The sequence below is a fragment of the Passer montanus genome, unplaced genomic scaffold (genome assembly GCF_014805655.1).
Source record: "Passer montanus isolate IOZ18808 unplaced genomic scaffold, ASM1480565v1 scaffold44, whole genome shotgun sequence".
Lineage (NCBI taxonomy): Eukaryota > Metazoa > Chordata > Aves > Passeriformes > Passeridae > Passer > Passer montanus.
In genome coordinates this window covers 2,332,846-2,357,463 of record NW_024369262.1, presented here as the reverse complement: position 1 = coordinate 2,357,463, position 24,618 = coordinate 2,332,846, and the positions used below count along the sequence as shown (strand labels likewise).

General features: G+C 43.7%; 1 protein-coding gene across 1 annotated transcript; it reads left to right on the top strand.

The window, feature by feature from the left end:
* The first annotated feature begins 74 nt into the window (after nt 1-74).
* Nucleotides 75-24,530, top strand: PITPNA (phosphatidylinositol transfer protein alpha). The gene is made up of 12 exons (XM_039720752.1): nt 75-202; nt 5,168-5,198; nt 10,767-10,912; nt 11,425-11,516; nt 15,171-15,178; nt 16,070-16,144; nt 16,514-16,597; nt 17,503-17,580; nt 18,479-18,589; nt 19,865-19,987; nt 20,700-20,769; nt 21,786-24,530. Exons 1-11 carry the CDS (start codon nt 183-185, stop codon nt 20,745-20,747), a joined length of 816 nt encoding a protein of 271 aa, XP_039576686.1. The 5' UTR covers nt 75-182; the 3' UTR covers nt 20,748-20,769; nt 21,786-24,530.
* Nucleotides 24,531-24,618: the final 88 nt, after the last annotated feature.

Sequence of the window (24,618 nt, the reverse complement as noted above, 5' to 3'; positions counted from 1 at the left end):
CCGACCCAGGCAGAACCCCGTGAGGGAGGCGCGCGCTGCCTGAGGGGGCCGGGGGGCGGGAACAGCCGGGCGGGCCCCGCCCCTCGGCTCGGCTCGCTCCATCCCGCGCAGCGGCTCCGGGACGCGCCTCCTGTCACCTTCAGCGGCGCTGGCCCGGGCGGGAGGCGCGCGGCGGCGCCGCCATGGTGCTCATCAAGGAATAGTGAGTGCGGGGAGCTCCCCCATCCCTTGAGCCGGGCCGGTGCGCGCCCGGAGCCTGGCGCGGCGGCGGCCGCGGGTGGGCGGCCCGGCCTGGCCCCGCACTGCGGCCGCGGAGAGGGAGGGAGGGAAGGAGCGAGGAGCGCCGTGAGGGCCGCAGCGGCGGAGGGGGCGGCATGAAGGTCACGGCGGGGCGGGGGCCGCGGCTGCCGGCGCGCACCGGGGCCGCTCGGCCCCTCCGCGGCTCCGCGGCTGCCGCCGGAGCCCCCGCGGCCTCCGCACCGGGTGTTGCCGGTGCCCGGGTGCCGCGGGCCGGAGCCGGCTCAGCCCCGCTGAAGGAGCCCTGAAGGAGCTCTGAGGGAGCTCTGAGGGAGCTCGGGTGCCGCGGGCCGGAGCCAGCTCAGCCCCGCTGAAGGAGCCCTGAAGGAGCCCTGAGGGAGCTCTGATGGAGCTCTGAGGGAGCCCTGAGGGAGCTCTGAGAGGGCCCTGAGGGGGCCCTGAGGGAGCTCCCCCGCTCGTTGTTCCACAGCCAAGTGTCAAGACTGGCTTCGATCCCCTCCCGCCTATCGGCTGTGTGATCCCCAAGGAGGGGCTCCCGAGGATGTCAGAAGTGAGGTGGCTCCAAAATATTTGTTGTGTGTGGAAGCCTCGCCGTGGTGTTCTTCACTGACCCTGAGGCCGCTGCGGTTGTCCTGCCCGGTGATGGGGATGGAGGGGTGGGAAGCTGGCTGGGCGTGAGGGTGTGTAGCTGTTAGTCACGTTGCTTGTCACAGTCCTTGGTTCAGCAGCTCTGTGCTTGCTGGTGTGGAATATACTCTTGGACCGGTGCACTTTGGCTGGGTGTCTTCAAAGCTGTGTGCACTCTGCACACAGTTCTTTCCTGAATTCTTAAGGTTAGCTCAAGTGCATTCCCAAGTTAAGTGCATTCCATCATTTTAAACTTCTTTTGGCGGATGGAAGAGGCTTTCTGTTTATTTCTTCTTTCTCCCCTTCCAAAGGATACCTGTGATCCCAGTGATAAAGTGGGTTTTCAGGTCTTCTCTTAGACACATTTACCTACATGACTGTGTCCTCCTTACAGGAATTACTTTGCAAGATTATTGACCATGGTGTAGATTTAAATATTAAAACCATGTTGAGGGTTATACTGATCCTTGTAGTTGCCTTTAAACTTGATTAACTTTTTTTTTTTTTTCCCCAATCCTTAAACCCCTGCTATTTTTATCCAAATAGGAGTGTAGAATTTAGGATCAGCAGCAGAGCTGCTCTTTGTAACACAAAAATACCTTCTGTAGTGTTAAACTGGATGGCAGGCAGAAACCTGGCCTAAGTGCTTGAAAGTGCTAGTTTCAGGTGCATGAAAAGATAATTAATTCCTTTTACAACATCTGTTTTGTTGGTATTTTCCTGTGGATTTACTGCTTTCCCTCTTAGAGCACCTTAGCTGGGTTATCGTGTATCTTTTTCATGCCTCTGTTCACAATCCCTTACCCTGTACCACAGTAAAGCTCATTATCAGTGAGCTGTGCTTTAAAGGTGAGAACATATGTACTTTGAATCAGATTTCTGACACCACGAGCAGTTCATTTTCGTGACTATCACTTCCAAAAATCGTTCTACTCAACATTATTTACCTCACCACATCAGCATCCTACTGGTCTTTCACACTGCCTGCTTCAGAAACAAGGTGTGAAGTGTAAAGGTTAAAAGACCAGAATTACTACAGTGGTTTTCTTTTACAGTTTTCCATTTGTATTTTCAAAAGGGTCACTAAATCTTTTTAGTGTTGCCATTATACTGTTTGTTTTCTTCCCTCTGTTTTGCTCTTAGTAAGATATATGTGGCTGTAAGGACAGTCAAGGTTGCTGCTGGACTTTCCAAATGAACATTTATTTTTGACATTCTGAGATTCCCAGCCACCTCTGACAGTTGCACATTCAGAGTTGTGTCACTGTATTGGCTCATATTTAAATATTCTTGATGTTGTGCGTGCCCAATTTGCATCCTTTTTGAGAGGGTTTTTGATGAAATCTCATGTTCCAGGAAGCAGTTGTTTAAGGCATGTTGAAACCTCTGCCTTTGGTGTGAGCTGGCTGTTTGAAGTGCTTTGCTGTTGCTGTTTTGCTGTTACTTATGTTAGTTCTGTTTGCATGCAGGTAATTACTGCCTTCCTACCATAGGTGGTAAAAAGCTAAATGATCTGTAACTTCATCTCATCTGAGCAGATTATTCTTCCATCTCTGTGACCCCTTGTCACACTCTCCCTAGTAAATCAGATGGGTTTTATTATGCCTGTAAGTATTTTAGGAGCTGATGCAGAAATAGAGCAATATAACAAAACCTGATGTCACATTTTATTATCAGCCAAGTCTGTATCATCATTTCTCTACAGCTTCTTGTCCTGATGGTTGTGCAGTGATGCCTTTAACCCTTTCATCTGATGCCCTGTCAGACTTTGAGACTTATCTTGCATTTCTGTCCATCCGTGCTGCAGACCACCTGCATGGATTTTGCTCATTTGTTTGCATTTTTTGGGTGTCAGGGTTTGTAAATGGAGTCTTGCTTGCTGTGCTTATTTTGATTTAAACTGCCTTGGAAGACCTTGAGGAGAATCAGAGTGTGGAGACTCACTTCCCTTTCCTGTGAAGTGACGATAATGCCACTGACCTTCCCTGCAGCTGTACTTCCCTTTGCTGTCATTTGAGGCAGATTTTAATCTAACAGGGATCTTAAATGTTCCTCACCATTTTCAGGCTGATCACATAATATAATTTCTCATAAATTGAGCAAGTTCTGTCCTAAAGTTAGGAATCTTTGTTCCCATTGCTGCTCCTGCAAAGCTTTTCCTCCAGATCCTCTTGGGGAGTCTTCCCTCCTCCTGCTTTATCACTTGACTACCTGTAACTGGTTTTCACCCCCCCTCTCTTGGTTTGCTGGGCTGAACAAACTGTAAACCATTGATCTTGTTTGTATTTCTGTTTCTCCATTAACTCTAAGATGATAATTCAGATTTAGTGTCTTCCAGTTTCCTAAATGGAATTTCATTTGCTTACTGCAATGTTTTACACCAGTCTTTCTGAAGAAAAATGTTTTAACTCCATTCCAAAGAAATTGTTTCTTCCCTTTTTCTTGGTCTTTCACTTTAATTTATCATGCAGCCCCTCTTTTATTGCACTTTTATCCAGTTAACTAACCCAACGTCATGCTCGATGGCGAAGTCTACCTGTGAAAATCCCTTTCCTTTTTTTTTATCCTCCCTCACACCACACTGGTGTTGATCCTCTTCCCTCTTGCCTTTCTGCAGGTATTTTCAGTAAACAATATGTAACAGTGAATAAAACAATTACAGTTCAATGTATCCTACCAGCAAGTGGAAGATGGATTTCCATGAATTGATCAAATCCCATTTAAAAATTGCTTTTACTTCCTATGTTTGGCAAGGAATGCCATGTCTTCAGTAGATGTGACGTAAAGAAGCACATGTGATTTGGTCTAAAATTTGTTGCCTAATGATTTTTCTGTTGTAAAACAGTCACTGTTCCTTCTCCATTCACTTTTTTTGCATCATTTATGATGTCTAAAACTCTTCCATACCTGAGCCTTTTAGCTGGTTTTTGTCCCAAGTCTGAATTGCTTTCCTCTCCCACAGAAGCTTTTTCCCATCTCCAATAATATTTTTTAACTTCCTTCACTTGTTCTGTATCCTCTTTGAGATAAGGTGACCAGGACTATGGACAATATTCAAGAGATTGATATGTGGGAGAGTCTAGTGACATAATTGTCTTTTTTGTGTGTGTGTCTGTGTGCTGTTTCCATTTCTAATACTGGATTTACTTTTGAACTGCCACTGAGCTGGTGTTTCCTGCTGCTTTTCCATAAAGGCACAAGATAGTGGCAATAACTAACTTGGGGCTCATTAACCCCATGTGTTTGGTGAAAACGAGTGCCTGTAGTGCATTATTCTTTTTTTTTTTCATTGAGACTGAACTTGATTTGCAGTTCTCAGTAGTTCTTTCTGCAGTACTTTGCAGTCAGCATAAAGTCTTGCTGTCACAAGTAATCTTGCATAATCTGTAATCTTTTGCCCCTATTGCAGTTTGTTGTTTTGATAAAGTGTAAAAAAAGAATTCTATTTTCACTACTATTGCTTTTTCATAATCAGTTTATTAATACAGAGGGCTTTTTTCCTGATTGTGTCCTAGTTCCTTTGAGACTAATTCCCAAATAATTGGGAATTCTTCTGCCCATGGTAGCCATATCCATTTCCTGTGTGTCTCTTGCTTTGGTTCCTTGTTTGACATCATCCTTGCTGAAAGCAGAAGTCAATCACAGATCCAGTTTTGGAGAAGACCTTAACAAGCATCTATTTCTGTCAGCTTTAAATGGATCCTTTTCCCAAAAATCTGTATGACTTCAGGCAGTTTTTGCTGTGTTGTCCAGTCAGTTGATTCTCAGAAGCATTCAGGAAACACAATAATAACAAAAAAATACTCCTTTAAAGCAGTGGCAGCACCCAGCTTTGCAGTGAGCTCTGAGAAAGCCTTTCCTCTGCTGTTTGCTGCTGTTTGGGACATGTGAGCAAATCGTGCAGTGCCTTGTGGCTATTGCAGATCTCTGCAGAATTGCTGAGGCTCACAGAAACCTCCCCAGCAGCTTGATGAGGAATAAGATGGGATTGCTGAAAGGATGGAGTGAGAGGGATCACCACTGTGTTGGTGCTGTGTGGGTTTGAAGGCCAGTGAGGGATCACCAGTTGAATTACAGAGTTTTAACAGAGGGTTGCAATTATGCTCTATCATGTATTGTTCTCTTTGAGGTTGTTATATAAATAGTCTTTGGCCTAAGGAGTACTGGGTGGATGCTGGAATTCTGGGGGGAGAGGAGAGCTGTGCAGCCATTGCTGTGAGGAATGTGGGAATTTTGGGGCTGCAGGGATATTTGCTAATTTCTGTCTCTGTTTCCCTTCCAGCCGCGTTATCCTGCCCGTGTCTGTGGAGGAGGTAAGTTCTTTGCTTCTTGCTTCCTTGCTTTAGGACTGGAAACAAACCTGTGATCAAAGCATGAACAAAAACTGGAAAATGCAAGCTGTCTTCAGGAGCCCCTGTGAGCTGTTACTCATTCACCATCATTTTTGACCAAATAATTGTATTAAGTCTGAGGGTGCCAATCATCTCTCTTACAAAATACTTTCAGATATGCTGATTATAAATCTTGAGTTGTCAGGCTGTTTTCAAGTGCAGTTTCCTTTTCATTAGCACTATTGTTCTTTTCTATTTTTTTAACATGAGGGGAAGCTTTAGTACAGATTTAAGTCACCTTTTAAACTGTTTTGCTGGAGTTCTTTTGTTTTATACTCTTAGGCAAAGATCAAGAATAACTTAGGAGGCTCATGTAGCAAAAGGACTTTTTAACATCTGTGCTATTTAGCTCTTACATACAGCAGACTTTCTTTTTGTTTAGATGAAGGTGAATTGAGAGAAGAGATGTAGTTTCTGTTGGACAGGGTGATTTTCATCACCAAACCACCATGGAATAGCTGTGCAGACTCAGTGGCTGTTTCCCTCCTGTTTCCTCTGATTTTCAGTTTGCCTTTCCTTCCTCCCTCCTGCATTGAACATCTCTCTTGAAGAGAATCTAACCATATAAGTGTTTTGAATTTTTTAATCTTTATACTAACAAGGTAGAAATTGAAATGACTGAGTCTATAGCACTTCCACAGCAGGTTCCTTCTGGATGTGTTTTATTTTTTCCTTGTGATCCTTGGCTGTAAGCCTTGGGTTTGTGAACTCTGATCAAGGCCTTGTTCTACCTCTTAGGGAGAGCTGTGATAACAGCACTCTTGTTCATTTTTTTTCCTCTGAATATAGCAGCTACTGTGGCGTAGACAGTGGTGGGCTGGCTCATGGCAGCACTTTTTTAAGCACATCCCTTTTATAACTCTCACTCTTTTGACAGAACACAGTTTAGAACTTCATGTAGTGCATTCCTGCAGCCATCAGACTGGCTAGTAAAACAAAGGCAGTGTCTAAGCTGAGTTTCTTGTTCCTGTGGCTCAGTCTGCTGTGACAGGTATCAGGTGCTGACAGAAAGCCCAGAACTCTGATCAGGGAATAGGTTTAGATCTCTGTTCTGTGTTAGTGCAAGAACAAGGCTGTTCATGCCAGAAGTTGTGTCTGTTGCTTGTTCCTTCCCTGTAGCTTTTATGCTTTCTGCATGAATCTGTTTCCAGCAGTTTTAACAGAAGTCAGCCTGAAGCATGAGAGTAGGGAAGTTTGGATCTTTTATTGTCCCTGAGCACCACTCACAAGAGCAAGAGCTTGACAAAGGCAGGAGTAACATGATCAGCTTTATCAAGTAAGCACAGGATGCAAACTTGCAGGTTAGAGAAAGCTGTGGGTAAATGGCAGGTTGCTCGAGCTCAATGGACAGAAAGGACCTTCCTGAATAGCAGGAACCCTGCCTTGGAGTGATATGGCTCCTTGGTGTCAAGCTGTGTAAACAGAAAGCCAAGGCAGCAGCATACAGATTGTTTCTTTGAGGGGGTTAGACTGGATGGAGCCCAACACAGGGTTTTCCTAAGTTCTCTGATACTGGGATTAGCCTTCATCCAGTTAAAGCGAGTCCCTGGCTGTGCTCTTGTCCCTCCCTGCCTGTTCAGAGCCTTGTGTGCAAACTGCCTGTGTGGAAAACTGAGGGTTTGGGCTGTAGATGAACCTGTCAGTCTCTGGCAAACTCCTTGTGTGGGTGCCCTGGGATTATCTGTTTCAGGGCATGTATTGCTCTACTCTGGGTCCAGTGCTTGCCTTGTAGAGAAACCTGACCAAATCAAATTTCTCCCCAACTTGCACATTGTCACTGTGTCCCATGAGTGATGTCCCTTTCCAAGGTCTGCTGTTTTTCCTGTGATAGGGCAGACTTCAGGAGCAAATTCCCTGAGCAGAGAAGGTTCTAAAGTTCACTTAGTTTTGCCTATGTAGCTGGGTGTGCTTAAGAAAAAAGGTTATTTCCAGTGTTGACTCAGAGGATGATGCTGCTGTGTTTATTGCCTCATCCCCCTTCCTGTGTGCAAAGATGCTGACACATCTGTGCATCACTTGGTCACTGCACTGCTGTCTGTTCTACAAACCAGCTGTTAAACCTTCATTGCTTTCAAGGATTTCCTTGTGTACAAAACTCTTAAATAGGGCTCTGGAGACTTGTTTGCTTCTGACTGTGTAGCTGCTCATGAAACATCTCTGGCTAACAGGAGGTGTTCTGATTTCATTTTTATATGGCTGATTTTTGCTCAAAAGGCTTAAGAGTTCACACCTTCTGCATGCAAATTGTTGGCAAAAGTCTGATGCCAGCATGCAAGATAGGGAATGAAATTAATTCTAACTTTGAGACATCATGGAAGGGTTGAGGGAGGTTCTGTGATATACCAGGGATTCTGTGTTCAGTCTCCACCCTTAGCAAATGGATCTTAACCAATAATATGGAATTCAGGAGAAAACTGGTGATCAGGAAGGCACTGGGGAGCTGTGACTTAATCAACACAGAGCTCAGTGCTGCTTAGCTAGCCAAGCTGGGAACCAAACAGTGCAAGAGAAGCCCTGGCGATGACTAAAACTCCAGAGCTGGCATGTAGGAGTTAGACTGTAGCAGTCTGTCTTCTACATGGAAACCCTGCCAAAACACAGTCCTGCTCAAGTGCAGGCTGCAAGCTGCACTGCTGTGTTGGTTCATCCCCTGTCCCCCTGTGGGGAGCAAAGGGAATCTCCTTGTTGAGTGTTGGGTGCCAGGCTTTGCTCCCGTTCCCTGACCAGCATCAGGTGCCAGCTTGGGGAGCCTGGACTCGTGTGGGTGTCTGTGCCAGCTGCCACTGAAATGCTGGTATGGATTAGAGCTGTGTGTACACATTCTGTGCTGCCTCTTTGTTCCTTTCACATGGCAAGGAGCTTGCCAAACACACAGGAATCTTATTAATTGCGTTCAAAGCAGCTTTCAGGAAAACAACTGCTCTTGAAGATGGTTGTGTTGAGATCAGGCCTGCTGGAGGAGATTTGGTGCAATGAAGATATTCTCTCAGCTGTATAAGAGGTGTTTGGCACAGAGCAAGAGGGATGACTTCCTGCAGAAGAGAAAAGAGTTTTTTGGTGCTCTCAGGTCTCTCTGGAGTCCAGTTTCCTAGAGCCAAAATCTTTTTCTCTGTTTACCTTTGCAGGGAGAAGGATGTGGGATTTGCTCATTGGGACAGTTTTATTTGTGCCTTTTCCTCTCTTATCGATGCAATTAAAGGCTCAGAAATAACAGGGAAGTTTAAATAGTGAAGATGTTTAACCCAGGGGTTTATCTTCTTAGTGTCTGAACTTTGATCCAAGTATTTGAAAGGGAGAAGGAATGAATAAGAGGCTGTTACTAAGAGGAATTAGTTGGTGCTCCTTGAGCTCTGTCCTGGGACTTGCTGCAAAGCAGTCAAAGCCATTCAGTCCTCCCCTGTAATCCTGTGCTTACCAAACTCATAATAAACTCTGTTCTATGAGTATTTGTGTGGCTCTTACTCTGCTAAAGCAACTTTGCTTCTAAGGTTTCACAACTCTGATGTTTTGCTCTGGAGGGAGGTGAGTGTTCTGCTTTGTGTGGGTCATTTGTAGGGAGTCATAAGGAAGGCAGTGTGCTGGATGAAATGTCAGCAGGGAGAGACTTGTATTGCAGCCCAAAATGCAGACTGAAACCCAACCTGCTGTGACAGTGCAGGAACTGTCCAGCCAGGTGAGGGCTGCTCCTGTAACCTGGGCCAGGACCTTCTTGGAGAGATCCAGGGCTGCTGCTCTTAGCTTGAAAATGGTCTGATTTTTGTTCTGCCCCACATGAGCTGAGGCCAGGACCCCTAACCTTGTTACTCTGGCTTCCATCTATTCTTCCAGCAGGCCTTTGTTGGCACCAGATGGCACAAAATACCAGAGAGCTTTGGGTACTGTTGTTATTTTGGATGCTGTGACAACAAAATTTAACGACTGTAGAAATCTTCCTTCATTGCAGAAGATGTTCCAGCCCAGTGAAGTATTTCTGGGTTCTCAGCTCTGAGCAGTATTCCACTTTTCCAGGCAGCCTTTCAGAAGTGCTATTCCTGTTTCTGATGCAGAGCCTTATGCTGTGGAAAAGGAAGATGGCCTGAACAGTGGTGCATTGCTTTGTAGTTATGTTATGGAATTTTTGGAAGGTTTTGGTGGTTGATTTTTTTTTTTTTTAATCATTGCACTTCTGGTGCCAAACACTTTGTGGTTTACCCTTTCAGATTGTGTCCCTGTACTGTTGCCTTTGGCAACAGTTGTTGTTTTGCTCAATTAAGAGTTCTGAAGACTTAACTCTCCTAAGTTAGAACTCTTCCTTTTAAGTCAGTGGTTTAGCTTCTTCATCCTCAAACTTTGCTCATCTAACTTTGCCTCAGAGAGACCTGTGTGAATTTTCTTCATTTGATCATGTTTCTTTTGAGCTCTGCACCCCCTTTTTCAGCTACAAGAGGCAAGAGTGTATTCATCTTTACATCTTCTGCAGAGGAGAATGTTCTTTTTTGTTTATTTTTGGTTTTTCCTCTGTTCTGCCCTGGGAAACATTTGTGAATGCCTCTTATGAAATAAATGGTGTAGTATCAAGTACTTCAAGTGATTCCTGGGAAATAATGCTGCCAAGTGAATGTCTGTAGGAGACTGAGAAATTATTTTAGGGTAAGAATTTTACTGTATGTTGAAATTCTGTGCTCTCCCTGGGAGTGGTTTAAGCTTGTGCCTAAGAGGAAGTCTGATACAGAGGAAAAACAACACAACCCAAACCAAAGATAATAGGAAAAATATTAGTGGGAGCAGTGCATAGGTCAACTGGTCATTTGGAACATTGGCTCAATTATTTCATTAGATGAAGTTTTCAGAATGAAAATACCCTCTTTACTTCAGTTGTTTGAACTGCACATGGGGGATGCTCATCTTTGACCCTCAGGGCTCCTAAGCTGTGCATATTTAACAAGTTTGTTTCTTGGAGCACTTAAATCAGGTGGTGCAAGCACCCTTTATCTTCTGTCTCCCTTATGAAGTTTTTCCCTCCCTTCTCCCTTACCCTGCATTTTGTAAATAAGCTTGATGTGAATTTCTTTGGGACTCTTCTGGATGCAGCACTGCCTGCTTATTGATTCAGGACTGGCAGTGCCTTATTCTCAGTTTTGTGGGGACATCTGTGTGTCACTCAAAAAGAGTGAAACCCAGTGGATTTTGCTACAGCATCCCTGAGGTCATCTGTGTTTTCTTACTTTCTGATGCTCCTTTCATCTTTCATGCTTTCTCCTGATTCTGTGTTGGTTTGGAGCTTGAGATGGAAGGGTTAAAGATGTTTTATTGGCAGTGCTTTCCTCCTAACTACCACTCAAGCTTTCTATTTCAAATGAAATTAAATGAGCTGCTTATCTGCCCATACCAGTGGATGTCCTTTTCTCTGCCCTCTCCCTGGGTAATAAATTTGTCCTTGGCTTCTTCTGGCAAAGTTATTACTTCAGCTGAATTATAGCCATGGTAATAATGTGTCTTTAACTTCTCTAGTATCAAGTGGGGCAGCTGTATTCTGTGGCAGAAGCCAGTAAAAATGAAACTGGTGGAGGTGAAGGAGTGGAAGTCCTGGTGAACGAACCCTACGAGAGGGATGGAGAGCGTGGGCAGTACACACACAAGATCTACCACTTACAGAGGTATGGGAACCAGTTCATTCCCAGAGCTGGGCAACAGGAACCAGAGGGATTGCAGCAGCTGTAAATCCCAGATTATATAAAGGCTGAAAGATGCAGAAGGCAGGAGCATACAGCACCTGGCTGGGAGCATCACTGGGACACCCACCCTCCCCTGTAAACGTGGCTGTTGTCCCAAGAAAATCTGGCTTTGAGCTTTTCAGAGCAAGTCTGATCCTGCCACCCAGTATTTTCATACTTGAATTTGGCTAAAGAACAAAATATCTCCTAGATTTCAGCCTGCTTTCAGCCTCTTTTTTTATTTTTATTTGTTTTATCTTTCATTATGTAAAGAAGATTTATTTTAACATGTCTGATTTAGCATTTCTGGAAAACATCATAATGGGTTTGGGGAGAGCCCTACCAATTCCTGAACTGTGCAAAGTGTTTGCATGCCAGGTGATGTCCTGCCTGTCTCAGTTCTCATTCCATGTAGTCCTTATCAATGCTTTTCTTCCTATTTCTAAATTCTGCAGCAAAGTGCCAACATTTGTGAGAATGCTGGCCCCTGAAGGAGCTCTGAATATACATGAAAAAGCATGGAATGCCTATCCCTACTGCAGAACTGGTGAGTGCCTGAGGAAGGACTCTGGATTCTTCTTTTTTGTTTTCAGGGGGGACAAAAGGTGTGTGGGGGGGGTATAAGGAAAGATGCAACCAATAGAGAAACTGGTTCAGCTCTCAGATCTTGTATTTCTATTCTCTAAGCCCTTTGTGTGGTCAGGAAAAGCAAAATACAGTGCTGAGGAGTTAAAAGAACTGCCCCTGTCTGATGTGCTGCTAATGGGTGACTTTCCTTTATGAGAGGGAAAGAACAGACCAAGAAATATCTGTTAGTCTTCCTGACGGAATAGCTGTGTAACACAGATGAAATAAATACGTGAGGGGTGATTTTATGTGCTCCAGTGCAGCATAGCCAGGTGGGAAAAGGTGGAAGGTGCAAGAGGGGAACAGGGCAGATCTCAGGTGCCTCTTGCTTAGTGCAGGTGAGGGGAACAAGTGTTCAGTGATGGGTGTTTGCTCACTTGCAGGATCTGAGCTCAGTGAGGGTTGAACAGAGGGTGCTGCAGATGAAGTGAATCCATCTGTAAAGGCAGGGCTGGGGCTCTGGAGCTGTGTGAAGTGCTGGAATAATGTCAAACCTGTTTTCTACAGGAGTGGTTAGTATTTCCTTACTGAAGTTACCAGCAAGTGTTTAACCACTGCAGCTTCTCTGGTATTTACTGCTGTAAAATGAAAATTTGACTTTGCCTCCAAACTTATGTAGTGTTTTTGGCAGCATTTTGTGCTGTTTGTATCTCTGAAGGACATATTTGCTGCTAGTTGGTAGTGGTACAGTTGCTATGGGAACGAAACACTTAAAAATTCCAACTGTTCTTGAAACTCAATATATAAAACCCCCCTTTTTTACAATTTACTTAAGTGAATTTTAAATGAAGTGTTTTAAAAGAAGGAAAAAGCTCTGCAGTGGGAGAGGATAGTGTTACTTCAGTCTGTGAAATTACATGCAGCAGTCTAGTGGAATGGATATTTCAAACACAAAATTCAGATACTGCCATCAGCTTTAGAATAAATTTTTAATATCTCACAGAAGATGTGAAAACAAAGTTGTTCACAACCTTTCTAAGCTTTATGCACTTTTCTTTCTGCATGTTACTTAAATTAGTTAGTAAATGTCTAGTTTATTTCCATGTTAAGCCCACTGAGCTGATTTAAATGCCTGGCTGTATCCTCCACCTCCTCTTTCCCTTCTCCACCAATTTCTGAAACAAAGGTATGGAGTTACTTCTTTTGTTGTTCCTAAGCTGCTTATCCTTCAGTTACACACTAATAAAATTCCACTGAAGAACAGGATACTAAAATCAAGTACAAGACTTTTCAACACAATCAAAGAAATTTCAGATTTTGATATGCTAGTAATGATAAAAAGAAAAAAAAAGAACTCAACTGTAATAAACAGCAACATAATATGAGATAAAAAGTGCTTTGTTGTGGGGGTTGGAGCAGAAGGCAGTTTTGATGCGGAGGCTGATAAATCTGTTTAGAGAATCTGCCAGCCTGACATGAAGCAAGGGAGCTTGGAAAAGTTGCTGAAACCTTCCTTTGGCTGGGATTGGGCAGGAGGGGAGAGCCCTTGGATGTGAGAGCCTATGGATGTGGAAACCCTTGGATGTGAGAGGGAACTCTTGAATATGGGGACCCATGGATGTGTTGTGGGGCTGCATTTTGACCATTTTCCTTTGGGTGCTCTCGGGTGTTTTGGTCAGATGTGGGGAGACTTGGATGCCCTGCTGTGAATCCTTGGGCAGCAGAAGATGCTGTGCTGGCTCAGAGCAGCCAGGCTTTCAGCCCTCTCACTAGAATTCTCTCACTAGAATCTGCAATTTCAGAGCCAGGAACCCAGCAGGAGCTAAACCTGAGTGTAGGAGCTGCTGGTGCTTCTGCCCGTGCCCTCCTGTCTGAGATGGTGTTGCTGTGCTGTCCCTGGAGCACAGCTTGCTTGTTCACAGAGCCTTCTAAACTGGAATAAACCAGTGCTTTTACTTAATTGTGCCTTGTGGTATTTTTTTAATTATATGACTGCATCCTTCTTCCATTTCCCTATATGTCCTCTGAGAAGTTCAATTAATATACATATTATGGGCCATTATCAAAGTAGTGCTAGAGATTGAGGGAATTTAAATGCCTAGCTTATAACTTTCTGCAGTTCTGCACACTTCTTTGTGCTGTTATGTGTTGTTTTTATGTACTTTGAATGGAAGCCTTGCTTAGTTCCTTTGAGAGTATAAAAAGTAAGTGAGGTTGTTGTTATTGTATGGTTTCACAACTTCTGCAATAAAAATGAAGTGAGGATTGTCTAATAGTTGTACCTGTGGGCTGGTGCCAAGGGGAACAGTGTCCTTCTCTGCAGTCTGACTTAAATATTAATGTTGCTTAAATGTTTTTAGAAAAGCAATTTGATGTGTGTTCCACTCTGAGTGTAACCATGGCCTGTGGCCAAATGTCAAGAAACTGAGAAGTTATAACTGCACTTGAAACATGTAGGAGTTGCTGCTGTAATGCCTCAAGAAGCAGGTCCTAATTTGTAGCAAGCTGAGCATTGAAATTTCAGTGGACATTTCTGAAGAGATTAATTTGTTTCTTTACAAATGAGGAGTCCTCCCCACAGGGAAGAAGTTAAGGAGGTGAAGGAACTTGTTTTGAGGCAGCTGCAAAGTCACAGCACACAGTCATGGCAAAGTGGGAAGGCCCTGGTTTATAATTATTGCTGGTTTATTCAGTATTTTGTTGGACTAGCAGGAAAGAAACCCCACTTCCTTCTTGCAGAAATAATGAAATGTTCTTTGAGATGAAGTTCAGCATTTGAAAAATTAGCCTCAGCTCTGCTTTCTTGTTCTCTCCCTCCAGCCCAACATGCCAGTCTAAATAATTGGCTTTCTGTAAAATTGCTGTAAAAAGCAATTTTCACGTGCCAGGGGTTTGGAACAGTCCAAGCCCAGCAGTGGGTAATTAAGGCAGCTGGATGTGCATGATAGGTGATGTGGGGTGGAACTGTCTGCAGGATGCTGGCTTGGAAACTCAAAAATTGTTACAATACTTCTAAAACCAAATTGTTCCTTAATCAAGCCCTTATGTTAGACTTCAGAACAGACCAGAGAACTTCACCTCCAGCTTCAGACTTCCTCCTGCTTGAGTAGAATCACTCAGGTAGAGCAGATGCTGACTGTTACAGGATCTTTAATTGCTTTTCTGTGTTGAATAATTGAGTCTTGGTGTCCAGGGAGCTCAGTTACCACGAGCAGCACAGATGCAGAGGGTCTGGTTACTCCAGGCAGGGCTGCTCTGGCCTGAAATCCAGCATGGGTTTCCTTTGGAACTGTGGAGAGGCTCCTTATCTGCAAGCTGAGAGAGGATTGGTAAAAAGCTGTCAGCTGAACATACTTATTCCATCTTCTCATCCAGCTGGCTGCAGGCCAGGGAGCACAAGTGGCAGTGCATAATTAATTGCTGCTCCTCTGGGTTTCTCTGAGAATTTCCAGAGGAGAAGGGGGTGAAGTTAGCTGGGTTTTATCAACTTCCATGTCTTTTCCCTCAGAGGTACCTGGGAAGCTGGAGCTGTCCCTATTTGCTGAGAGTGGGAGGAGGGCAGTGGTTGCTGTACAGTCTTTCCTCACTAAAGTACTGTGTCTCTTTCTTTCCATGTGTTGATTTCTTGGACCAGTTATTACAGTAAGTATTGCTTTTACTGATAATCTGTGGAATAATGACTGAAATGAAGTGTTCTGGGTAGATTAACTGCCCTTACCAAGTGTGGTGTGTCCGTGTGACCATGGACAGAGATCTGTCTGTGCTCAGCAAAGCTCAGCTTTACAAATGGGAACAAGCCCTTGCTTGGCTAAACTGAGTAAAAGCCAGTCAGCTCCTGCCATGCTGTCTCCTTGATTAATCTCTTCTGAATTTGATATTTCCTTTCTACATGCTGAGTGTTTCACTGGCTTGTGCTTTTGTTTCTGCTGCCCTGAGGGAGGATAAGGTTACCTTTGGGAGTCCTTTGCCACTCACAGTAATAGTGAGAAATGGAAAGTTTTTTGCTTACTTGGCAGAACTGTACTTCTTGTCCCTTCCCTTTCAGCATCAAAAGCTCTCAGCACATCAGTTTAATATTGTTATTAATGTGAAAAGTTGAATCAAAATATGTACTCAGTGCTAGATCAATAATCTCTGTGGAAAGACAGTTTCTGCCTAGCTAACTTATGTTACCCCTTCTAAACTCTAAATAGAGTGGCAGATATTGTCCTTTCAAGAAAAAGCTGTTTATAAACTCCAAATGTTTCACTAAAACAATAGAATTTGTGATGTTTTTTTGTGAACAGCTTGTGGTTTATTTAATCCTAAGTAATTAATGATCAATCAATTTTGCTGAAAGCAATGATCTGGTTACAAATAATTCTGAAATTCCCTAAGTTGGACCCCAGTCAAATGGAAAGTTAATTCTTTGAATTACTCCGTTCTTTGAGTTGACTCTCCTAATGCTTATCTGCGTAATAAGAAGACAAATTATATATTTGTCTTATATAGTTATATATCCTAGAATAACAAGAAGCTTTATTTTGATGACAGAATGAGTATATGAAGGATGACTTCCTGATCAAAATTGAAACCTGGCATAAATCAGATCTTGGAACACAAGAGAATGTGAGTACTTGTGTCATGTGTTTTACTCATCTCTTTAATGTCACAGTGCTGCTTTTTGTGTTGGGTTAGAGAAGTGCTGTGTGGAGCTGTCTATTCACCATGTTCCTGCATTTCAAATGTTTGTCTCACTACCAAGGCAGACTCCCTTCTCTTGGCTTCTCACATGAACTGAATAAAATTGACCCCCAAACACTTGTTCTGTGTGAGCACCTTTGCTTCTTTAGAAACTCTCCCACTGTGTGTTTACCTCTCTGTGGGTGGGAAGGGGAGCACTGGCTGTCTGCATTTCCATCTGGCTTTATATTTTCTTAGGCTGGCAATGTTCTATCACTGAAGCAGCTCCTTGGGTGATGTTTTTTTTCCCTGCAGGTGCATAAACTGGAGCCAGAGGTATGGAAGAGTGTAGAAGCCATTTATATAGACATTGCTGACAGGAGCCAAGTACTCCCCAAGGTATGGTAGGTGGGTAGCAGCTCCCTGGGGGAGAGGCCTTGTGGTAAAAAGGGGGGGTCATGGACAAACTGCACTTCCAGGGATGGTCACAGGCAGCAGGACAAGTGGGAGGATGGACAGAGGAGGAAAGGCCTTCCTTAAAACTGCTCATGCAAGCCAGAGGAAAAGCTTTTAAAAACTGTCAGCACTGCCTGTAAAATGTGTTGCCTGTGCATGTAACAGTATTTCTCCAGCAGTGCAGCTGACTGAAGTGCTTGAATAGCAGGAAATGGCACTCCCCTTTCCATACAGGATCTCTCCTAAACTTCCCTCTTTTTGATGCTGACCTAAGGCTTCACAAGTGTATCTGGAAATGATGTAGCCAATACTTGGTTTTAAGGATCACTCCAGTTACTGTGAGAGAGAAAGGGGTGTTTCTTTACTGGGAAGAAAAATCAACTGTATAAAAATGGAATGTTGGTTGAGTTTCCTGACTCTCAAACAGTATTTGATACCATTTTCATGGTAGTGCAGTGAGTGTGACTGTATTTTTGTTCTAGTGAGCAACATGTGAGCATCACACTGATACAGTGCTGTGAAAAATCCTAGATAGCACAGCTGCTTTCTGTAACAGCAGTGTTTAGCTCCCAGAGAACAAGTGGTTACAGGAAACATATCCTACAGAACTTCTGATAGCCTTACAAAGGTCATATCAGTTCGTTACCACTTCTTCATAGGTCTAGGACACCACACAGTGGGGAGATACATTTCCTTGGAGAGTGTCTGACCTAAAGTTGAGGTCTGAAAACAGTAGCTCTTGATAAGGCAGAGGTCAGTCTTGGGCCAGGAAAATAAATCCTTTGTGTGAGAGAACAGCTGGAAAACAGTAGGATAATTTGTGTTTAATCTTTGTGTCTGTCCAACAGGATTACAAGGCAGAAGAAGATCCAGCAAGGTTTAAATCTGTCAAGACTGGACGTGGGCCTCTAGGTCCCAACTGGAAGGTTTGTACTGATGAATTCAGGAACTGTATTGGGACAGATACTAGGGTTTGGGGCCAAAGATACATCTGGAAAACACTGGAATCCCTTCTGCAGAAGGAAATGCAGAACTCAATCCTGAATCTGTTCTGATTTTAAAAGAAATTAAAAGAGCTTGGTACAAAGAGAATGATTTCCAGGAAATCTCTAGAGCTGTCTGGTGCTCAGCCCAAGGGTTCACCCAAGAGAATTCAAGAATGAGATAGCTGAGTAATGACCAGCAGTGTGTAACCTTTCACTGAAATTCTTGGAATCTGACGGCATTAAAGTGCAGATATAATCCCAGTCTTTAAAAGGGACCCTTTTAAAGTGTGTGGGATTTGGGGAGCTACTGGTGTGCAGGTCTGACTCCTAGCAGGCAAACTTGTCAGAAGCTGAGGTTGATATGATTCATTTGGGAAGAGTGGTTATGGCTCCTGTAATGGGAAATAGGAAACCTTGTGCTTTAAGAGTTTTCTTTAAGACTTTATAAGCATGACTCAGATGATATAATCTAATTCCAAAATGTTTTAGGTAGGGACTTTATCAAGAGACTTTTAAGGAAGCAAAGTAGCCGTGGTATAACAGTGAAGATGCTGAAAGACATAATTTTAATGGAAGAAAGAGTGGACAGCAGAGGAGAGGAAGGAATAGTCTGTTCTCAGAATGGAGGGAAAGCCACCTCTGAAGGAGACCAGGGTCTAGTTTCATCATGCCTTGAAAAAGGGTGAGCAAAGGTGTGACAAACCTTGTCAATAAAATAAAAGAAAGGTGTAACAATGTAAGAGGATTGTGGGGAATTGTGGGAAGACTTCATAGTTAGGACTGAAGGAGCTGCTTTCCTGGCTGCAGGCTTAATGTGAGTATCTTTGTGTCTTTGCAGAAGGACCTGGGGAAGCAGTCAGATTGTCCATACATGTGTGCTTACAAGCTGGTAACAGTCAAGTTCAAGTGGTGGGGTCTGCAAAATAAAGTGGAGAACTTTATACAGAAGGTGAGTTCTGTGTTGGGGAGAGATGTGGCAATGGGACACATTTCATCACCCACCTGCTGTACAGGCAATGCCTCTGCCTGAAATTCTGCACTCAGTTAAAGCTGTGTTCAGTTTGCTGCTGAGGATCTTTCTGCCAAGTCCTAGAGCTCTAGCCACACTTTCCTCTCCTAGTCTGCTGCTTGAAAAACCTGTGTTAAAAATAAGCAGATGATGGGAAACTTTATTAAATTAAAACATAAATGGTATCTTGAAAAGAGCTTTTTTGTGGCAGAGTCTATAACCCATGAGCTGCAGCAGGAAGCTACACCTGGGAATGGTTGTGTGTGGTTCCAGGCAGTGCTGTGTTCATAAAACTCCTATGCCTTCAGATCACAGAGACTTCTCAGTGCTTAATATTGATAAACCACAGAGCTGCTTCTGCAAAAGCAATTGTCTGGTGATACAATCTAAAGGCAGCTCCAAGGGGGAATGACCATGGTGCTGCAGGATTTCAAATACCTCTGAAAAAAGCTCTGAATAAAGCAGTGTCTTCAAACTCTTTCTATTTATGAGTATCTGCAGGTTTGCATCAAAGTATTCAAGCTGCTTTTGGTGAGATATCAAACCATAATTGGTAAAACTGAAGTGTCCTTAATGAGGTCTTTCCAAGAGGCATTATATATCCCTGTCTAATATAATGATTTTGCCTAGTTTATCTCTTATGAAATGGAAGTAAATTGCTCCAAACCTGGAGTAGTTTGTGCACATTAGTCACCTCAGCTGAAAGGTTTTCAGCTGTGAAAAACAAGTTTAGGCATTTTTTAGGTCACTTCAAAAGAAAAAAAAAATAAGATAGGTGCATGTCAGCCCTTTACATTTTCTAACTTCTAGTTTTTAGCAAGTTAAGGATTTAAAAAATACCTGTTTCTCCTTTTTTCTGCACTTCTAGACCAACTTTAGTGCTCTAAGTAAACCCAACTTGGAGCACTTTATTCAGTCAGAACAATACTGTCAAATCAAAGGAAATTCACTAATTCTTTCAGTGCAGCGTGCAGACTGCTGTCTAGGTTTGGAGGGAAAAAAAAAGCCATTTCTCTGGGGATTCAAGGCTCTAGATTAGATATTCTGATAAAAGAATAAAAATCAGCTATCTCCAGTTTCCAATTGTGGCAGCTAGATGGAAAGGTGGGCGAGGGAGCCGATTCCACACATCTCTGAAAATTGTTACAATGCTGTGAGCTCCATGGTAATTGCCCTGTGACTAAGCTGGTTTGTGTTTTATTCCTCCTTTTGCAGCAAGAAAAGAGGCTCTTCACAAACTTCCACCGGCAGCTCTTTTGCTGGCTTGATAAGTGGGTTGATCTGACTATGGAGGACATCCGTAGGATGGAGGAGGAGACCAAGAGACAGCTGGATGAGGTCAGTGGCAAAGCAGGGCAGGTGTGGGATGTGTGAGAAACTGCTTCTCTTCAGGGAGGAAAGGCTGCTGCACTGTCAGGGCATGGTGTGAATTGTGCTCCTGCTATTTAGGTCATGCTGTGTGTGCTTGGAATGATTGGCCATGAGTCCATCGTGCTGGCATCTCCTCCTAATCATTATGGAATTCTGCTTCTGTTTGTTGTTGAGCCAATAAATGTATTGAACCACAGGTAATGAGGGGCTGAGTGGCAATGATTCATTTACTGCCTCAATATCTTCTGTTTGCTTTTACTCAAAGCTGAATGGTCGATTTTGTCCTCATTAGTTACCAGAAACCTGTTGAGTAAAAGGGTTTTTAGCTCTTAAATACCATAAGCAGGTAGTGGGGGTATGTAACAAATTCTTGCTCTGAGAAACACAAGTTTGGTAATAATGAGAACCTTGTTCTGTGCTTTGTGTCCTGCCCTGCACCCTTCTCTCCCTTCATGCCTCAGGATATTTCATTATGGTTTCATGTACACTCTTGCCCTTTGGATAATGGTTCCAAATCTGCTGCCAACCCACAGCTTAACCAGAAATGATGCTGCATGTGCATTTCACAACCACTGATTTGAGGTGCTGAGATACAATCGATGTCTTACACACAGGGGGTGTTCCATACTGATAAACTTTGAGATAACACATGTACTTGAACACTTCTTTCCTCTTTCAGATGAGAGAAAAAGATCCAGTGAAAGGAATGTCGGCTGCAGATGACTAATGTGACTCCTTCCTTGTGCACTGTAGGTATCAAGAGATTTGACAAAAATCTGTATTGCTCTATTTGGTTTAAAACCCCCAACATTTGTGTGAGAAATGATCCCCTTCATAGCTTCTGACAGGCAAATCTGTGCTATTGATTGGTTTATAGTGAACCCATTTCACTGACAGGTTGATGAGCGAGGTTTACTGCCTCATTTCAGAACTATTCTAAAGAAAAGGCTGAGTGAAAAGTGTAAGAAAAATGTGTTAGAATATTCTGTAGTTTACTGCTATTATTTCTGTAATGCATATGTTACTTTCCATGACTTGCAGAGAAACTTTTGTCAGTCTCAAAAAAGTAAGTTAGACATGCAGATACTTAGAATACAGTTGGAAATTGAGCATTCCAAGCATTTTGTGAGGAATTTATTTTTTCCATTGCTTGTTAGTAGTATCTACTAATGGGCCAAGGCTTGGAGTAACACTTGGGCATTGCAGGAGAAGCAGCAATGAAGAAGAAACCATTTTAAAGTTCTTGACTTGTTTTCTTTCTGTTCTGTTAAATATGTCATCAGTTTGGGGGCTGGTTTTGTCAAATTTTTCTTAGACACTGCAAAAATGTTGTACAGTATTAGAGAGGTAAGAAAGCAAGGAGAAAGAAGGGATTGTCCATTTATGGTGGGAAGAACAGATTATTAGGGCAGTAAAATGCCATCCCAGTTATCCTTGGAAGGAACAGGGTGGGGCAGAACCACATCCTCCTGGAGGACTCACTGTTTACTGCTGTTTGCCCTCTGTTATCTGCTGGTTGTTTGGTGGTAAGTGGGGAGTGTCTTTTGATAGAAATACTTCAGTTTTTGAATGCCACTTGAAAATCAACCACTTGATTTTCCTCTGTCCCGTTTCCTGCGGATCAGTGCTGCAGTGTCACCGTGCATTGTCTGCCTGGTGACAGAGTGACTCACATTTGCTCTCTCAAGGTTGTCTGACACCTCCCTTGGCACACTGCTCTCCCAAAGCCATCCTGAAACATTTCCCTGTTGTCTCTTTGTTTCAGTTTGCAAGACAGTCATCAGGAAGGCCCAGGGAATCCACACCCTTGACTGACGGACCATCTCTGGATCAAGCCTTTCTCTGTCCAACTGGCAGGCGATTTTAAACCTCCCATAGCTAATTCTAGATGCCCCTTAATATTGTGAGCAAATAGACAGTCTGGTACTAAGCACTCCAATGTTAGCACGTGCATCCCAAGGAGTTCCCTCCTCCTCGGGGCCGTGTGACTTAGAGATCACTGTATTTACAACTCCTCCCTCCTCTTTTTTTCATTGTGTTCAGACCAATTTCCATGTGGCCCTGTTTGATTTCCAAGTGACATTTTTAGCTCAAATAGTCTTGTGATGTGGTGACTTAGAATTTTTTTGTTTTGTTTTTTTTTTTCCAAGTGGGATAAACTGCCACCTTTGTTTCTGCCCAGCCCTTCACCATTCTTTGAATGTCTGCTTGGAGAGGGAAGTAGTCCATATTTAAAAGTGCAAAACTCTTCCATGAAATGTTCTGCTCTCACCCTTGCTCCCAGAGGGAGATATTTAATGGCAGGTAACCTGAGTACAACACGAGGAGCAGCCAGAGAGTTCTTGGTTTGTGATGAGTTGAGGTTTGTGGCTTCTGTAGGGCATAACTTTGTTCTGTCTTAACAAACATGAATTAAAGACTGTCCAGAAGCTGCAGTCAGGCCCTGTGCTGGGGCATTCAGCACTTACCTGTTGGTTTTCCATTGTAGGGGTCTCTGGCCCATGTAGCTCTGTTGTCCTCCAGCTGTGCGTGTCAGGCTTACAGAATCTTTCTTGACACATGTTGCAACTTCCTGGTTCTTTAATTAAGACTTCCCTTTATAACTTATAAAGCTGGAATGCTTTTGACTAATAATAACAGTGTGATTCTCCCTGGACAAATTGGGATGTTGCAAAGGCTGGTGTGCAAGGGAGGTGTTGGCATCTGGTTACAGGCAGGTGCCTGGGGCCGTGGTTCTGCTCAGCAATAATATTCTTCCCATTGCAAGACTGAAATATCTCCTTTTGTGCTGTAAGAAAAGCTACTTATAAAGACCTGCAGTTTGCTAGGATATCTGTTGGTTATTATAAATCATAGAGGATACTGTTAATGTAAAGAGCTCTCGTTATTTAATGAACTTAGATATTTACTGTAATTATCCTTATGTTGATATCAGCTTTAGACAATCAACTCAGCAGAACAGAATCAAGGAAATGCTGCTTTCTTCAATACATATGAGGGAAAAAAATCCTACTACTTTGCTTATCCCTAAGGCCCAATGTTTGATTTTTTTTCCCTCCCCTAGTAGTAATAACTTTATTTTCCACTTCTGTGTTTGGCAGCACTAACATGAAACCCTGAATGCCAAACAGTCGTGGGTGTATCACCACTTTTGAGGAGTCTTTTCAGCATTCTGTAATACTCTGACTCCTCCAGCCCTTCCCACTCCTGCAAGCAGGAGATCCTGAAATGATCCCATGCCCTGCTGAACGAGGCTGTGCTGGGATCAGAGCTGTTTTCAGTGTGAGGGAAGATGGGAATGCTCTGCAGGGAGAGGATGGCATTGGTTTCTGGGGAGGGGGCAGTTTATCCCTTTATTTTTAGTTTGTTATTTTGCCTTACTCATGTCTAAGTGCAATAAGCTCTGAATTGTACCAGTAACTCTGGCAGGCTCTTCTCAGTGACCTCAGACAGTTCTGCGGGGTTGGGGTGGGGTTTGAGGGGTTTTAGCAATCTCACCAGGCAGAAGTAAAACACGTTTATTGTAAAATAGCTAAAGAAACTAAATTTTAATCTTTGAGGCTATTTGGGACCAGGATGTTTCGTGACATGTTGTACAGCTGTTCCTGAAGTATTCTAGGAGTGTAGGCCCCAGTTAGAGTTCTTTCAGTTTGAAGTATTTTTAACAGAGAATTTATGCACTGACTTCAGTTCATGTTTGTTGGTAACGTTTTGAGGGATTCTTACACTTGAGGGCAACCTGAGAATACACATAGCACACTTGTTCTTTCAGTCTGTGTTATCCAAGAGGCTTTTTCCATCTGATGACACTAATCGCCGTGGAAGCAGATTGTAACATTCCACCATTGCAATCCTTTTTTGATCCTCTGATTTCAGAGTAAGAGCTTTTACACAAAGCTTTCCTGATTAGTGGAAAAACTTGGAGGGAGGGGGGGGTGAAACTACAGGACCTTCAGCCTGAATACTCCCCCTCTCCTCCCTGCCCTTTGTTTTCTGTCCTTCCGATTTGATCCGAAGTGAAAGCATCCCTCAGCCTTTGGATAGACAAATCCTGTAAAGACCCTTCAGTCTCGACGCTTGGTTCCTGCTAGTGAGCATAGCAAAGATCTCGCAGCGTTCCCGTGCCGTATCTTCCATCAGCTTGGCCGAGAGCCCCGGGACGTGGCGGCTCCCGGCGGGATCGGCTCCCCCGAGGGGCTGGATGCGCTGGGATCGCCACTCCCATCCACGCCGGGTGGCTTTGGGGGTCCAGGGGCAGCCCCCTCGCCCCAGCCTGCCTCAGGCTGGTTTGCTGACAGGGCTGCTCGCCCCTCGTATCCCTCTGGGTTCCCCGCCACGTCCCCACGGGTTCTCCGCGCTCTTTCCTTTGGCGACACACACACACACACTTTGTAGAATGGGTTAGATTATCTCGTCGTTTCTTTAAATGTGAGTTTGTGCCTTTTTTGTCTCCTAAATCTTCCAATACAGGCATATTGGAAACGAAATCTAATAAAATACTAGACATAGCCTCTCGCCTCCGCCTCCTTTGTTTTGGGGATTTTGGGGTTTTGGGGATTTTTGGAGGGGCGGGGAGGTCTCGGTGCTGCTGTGGGTCC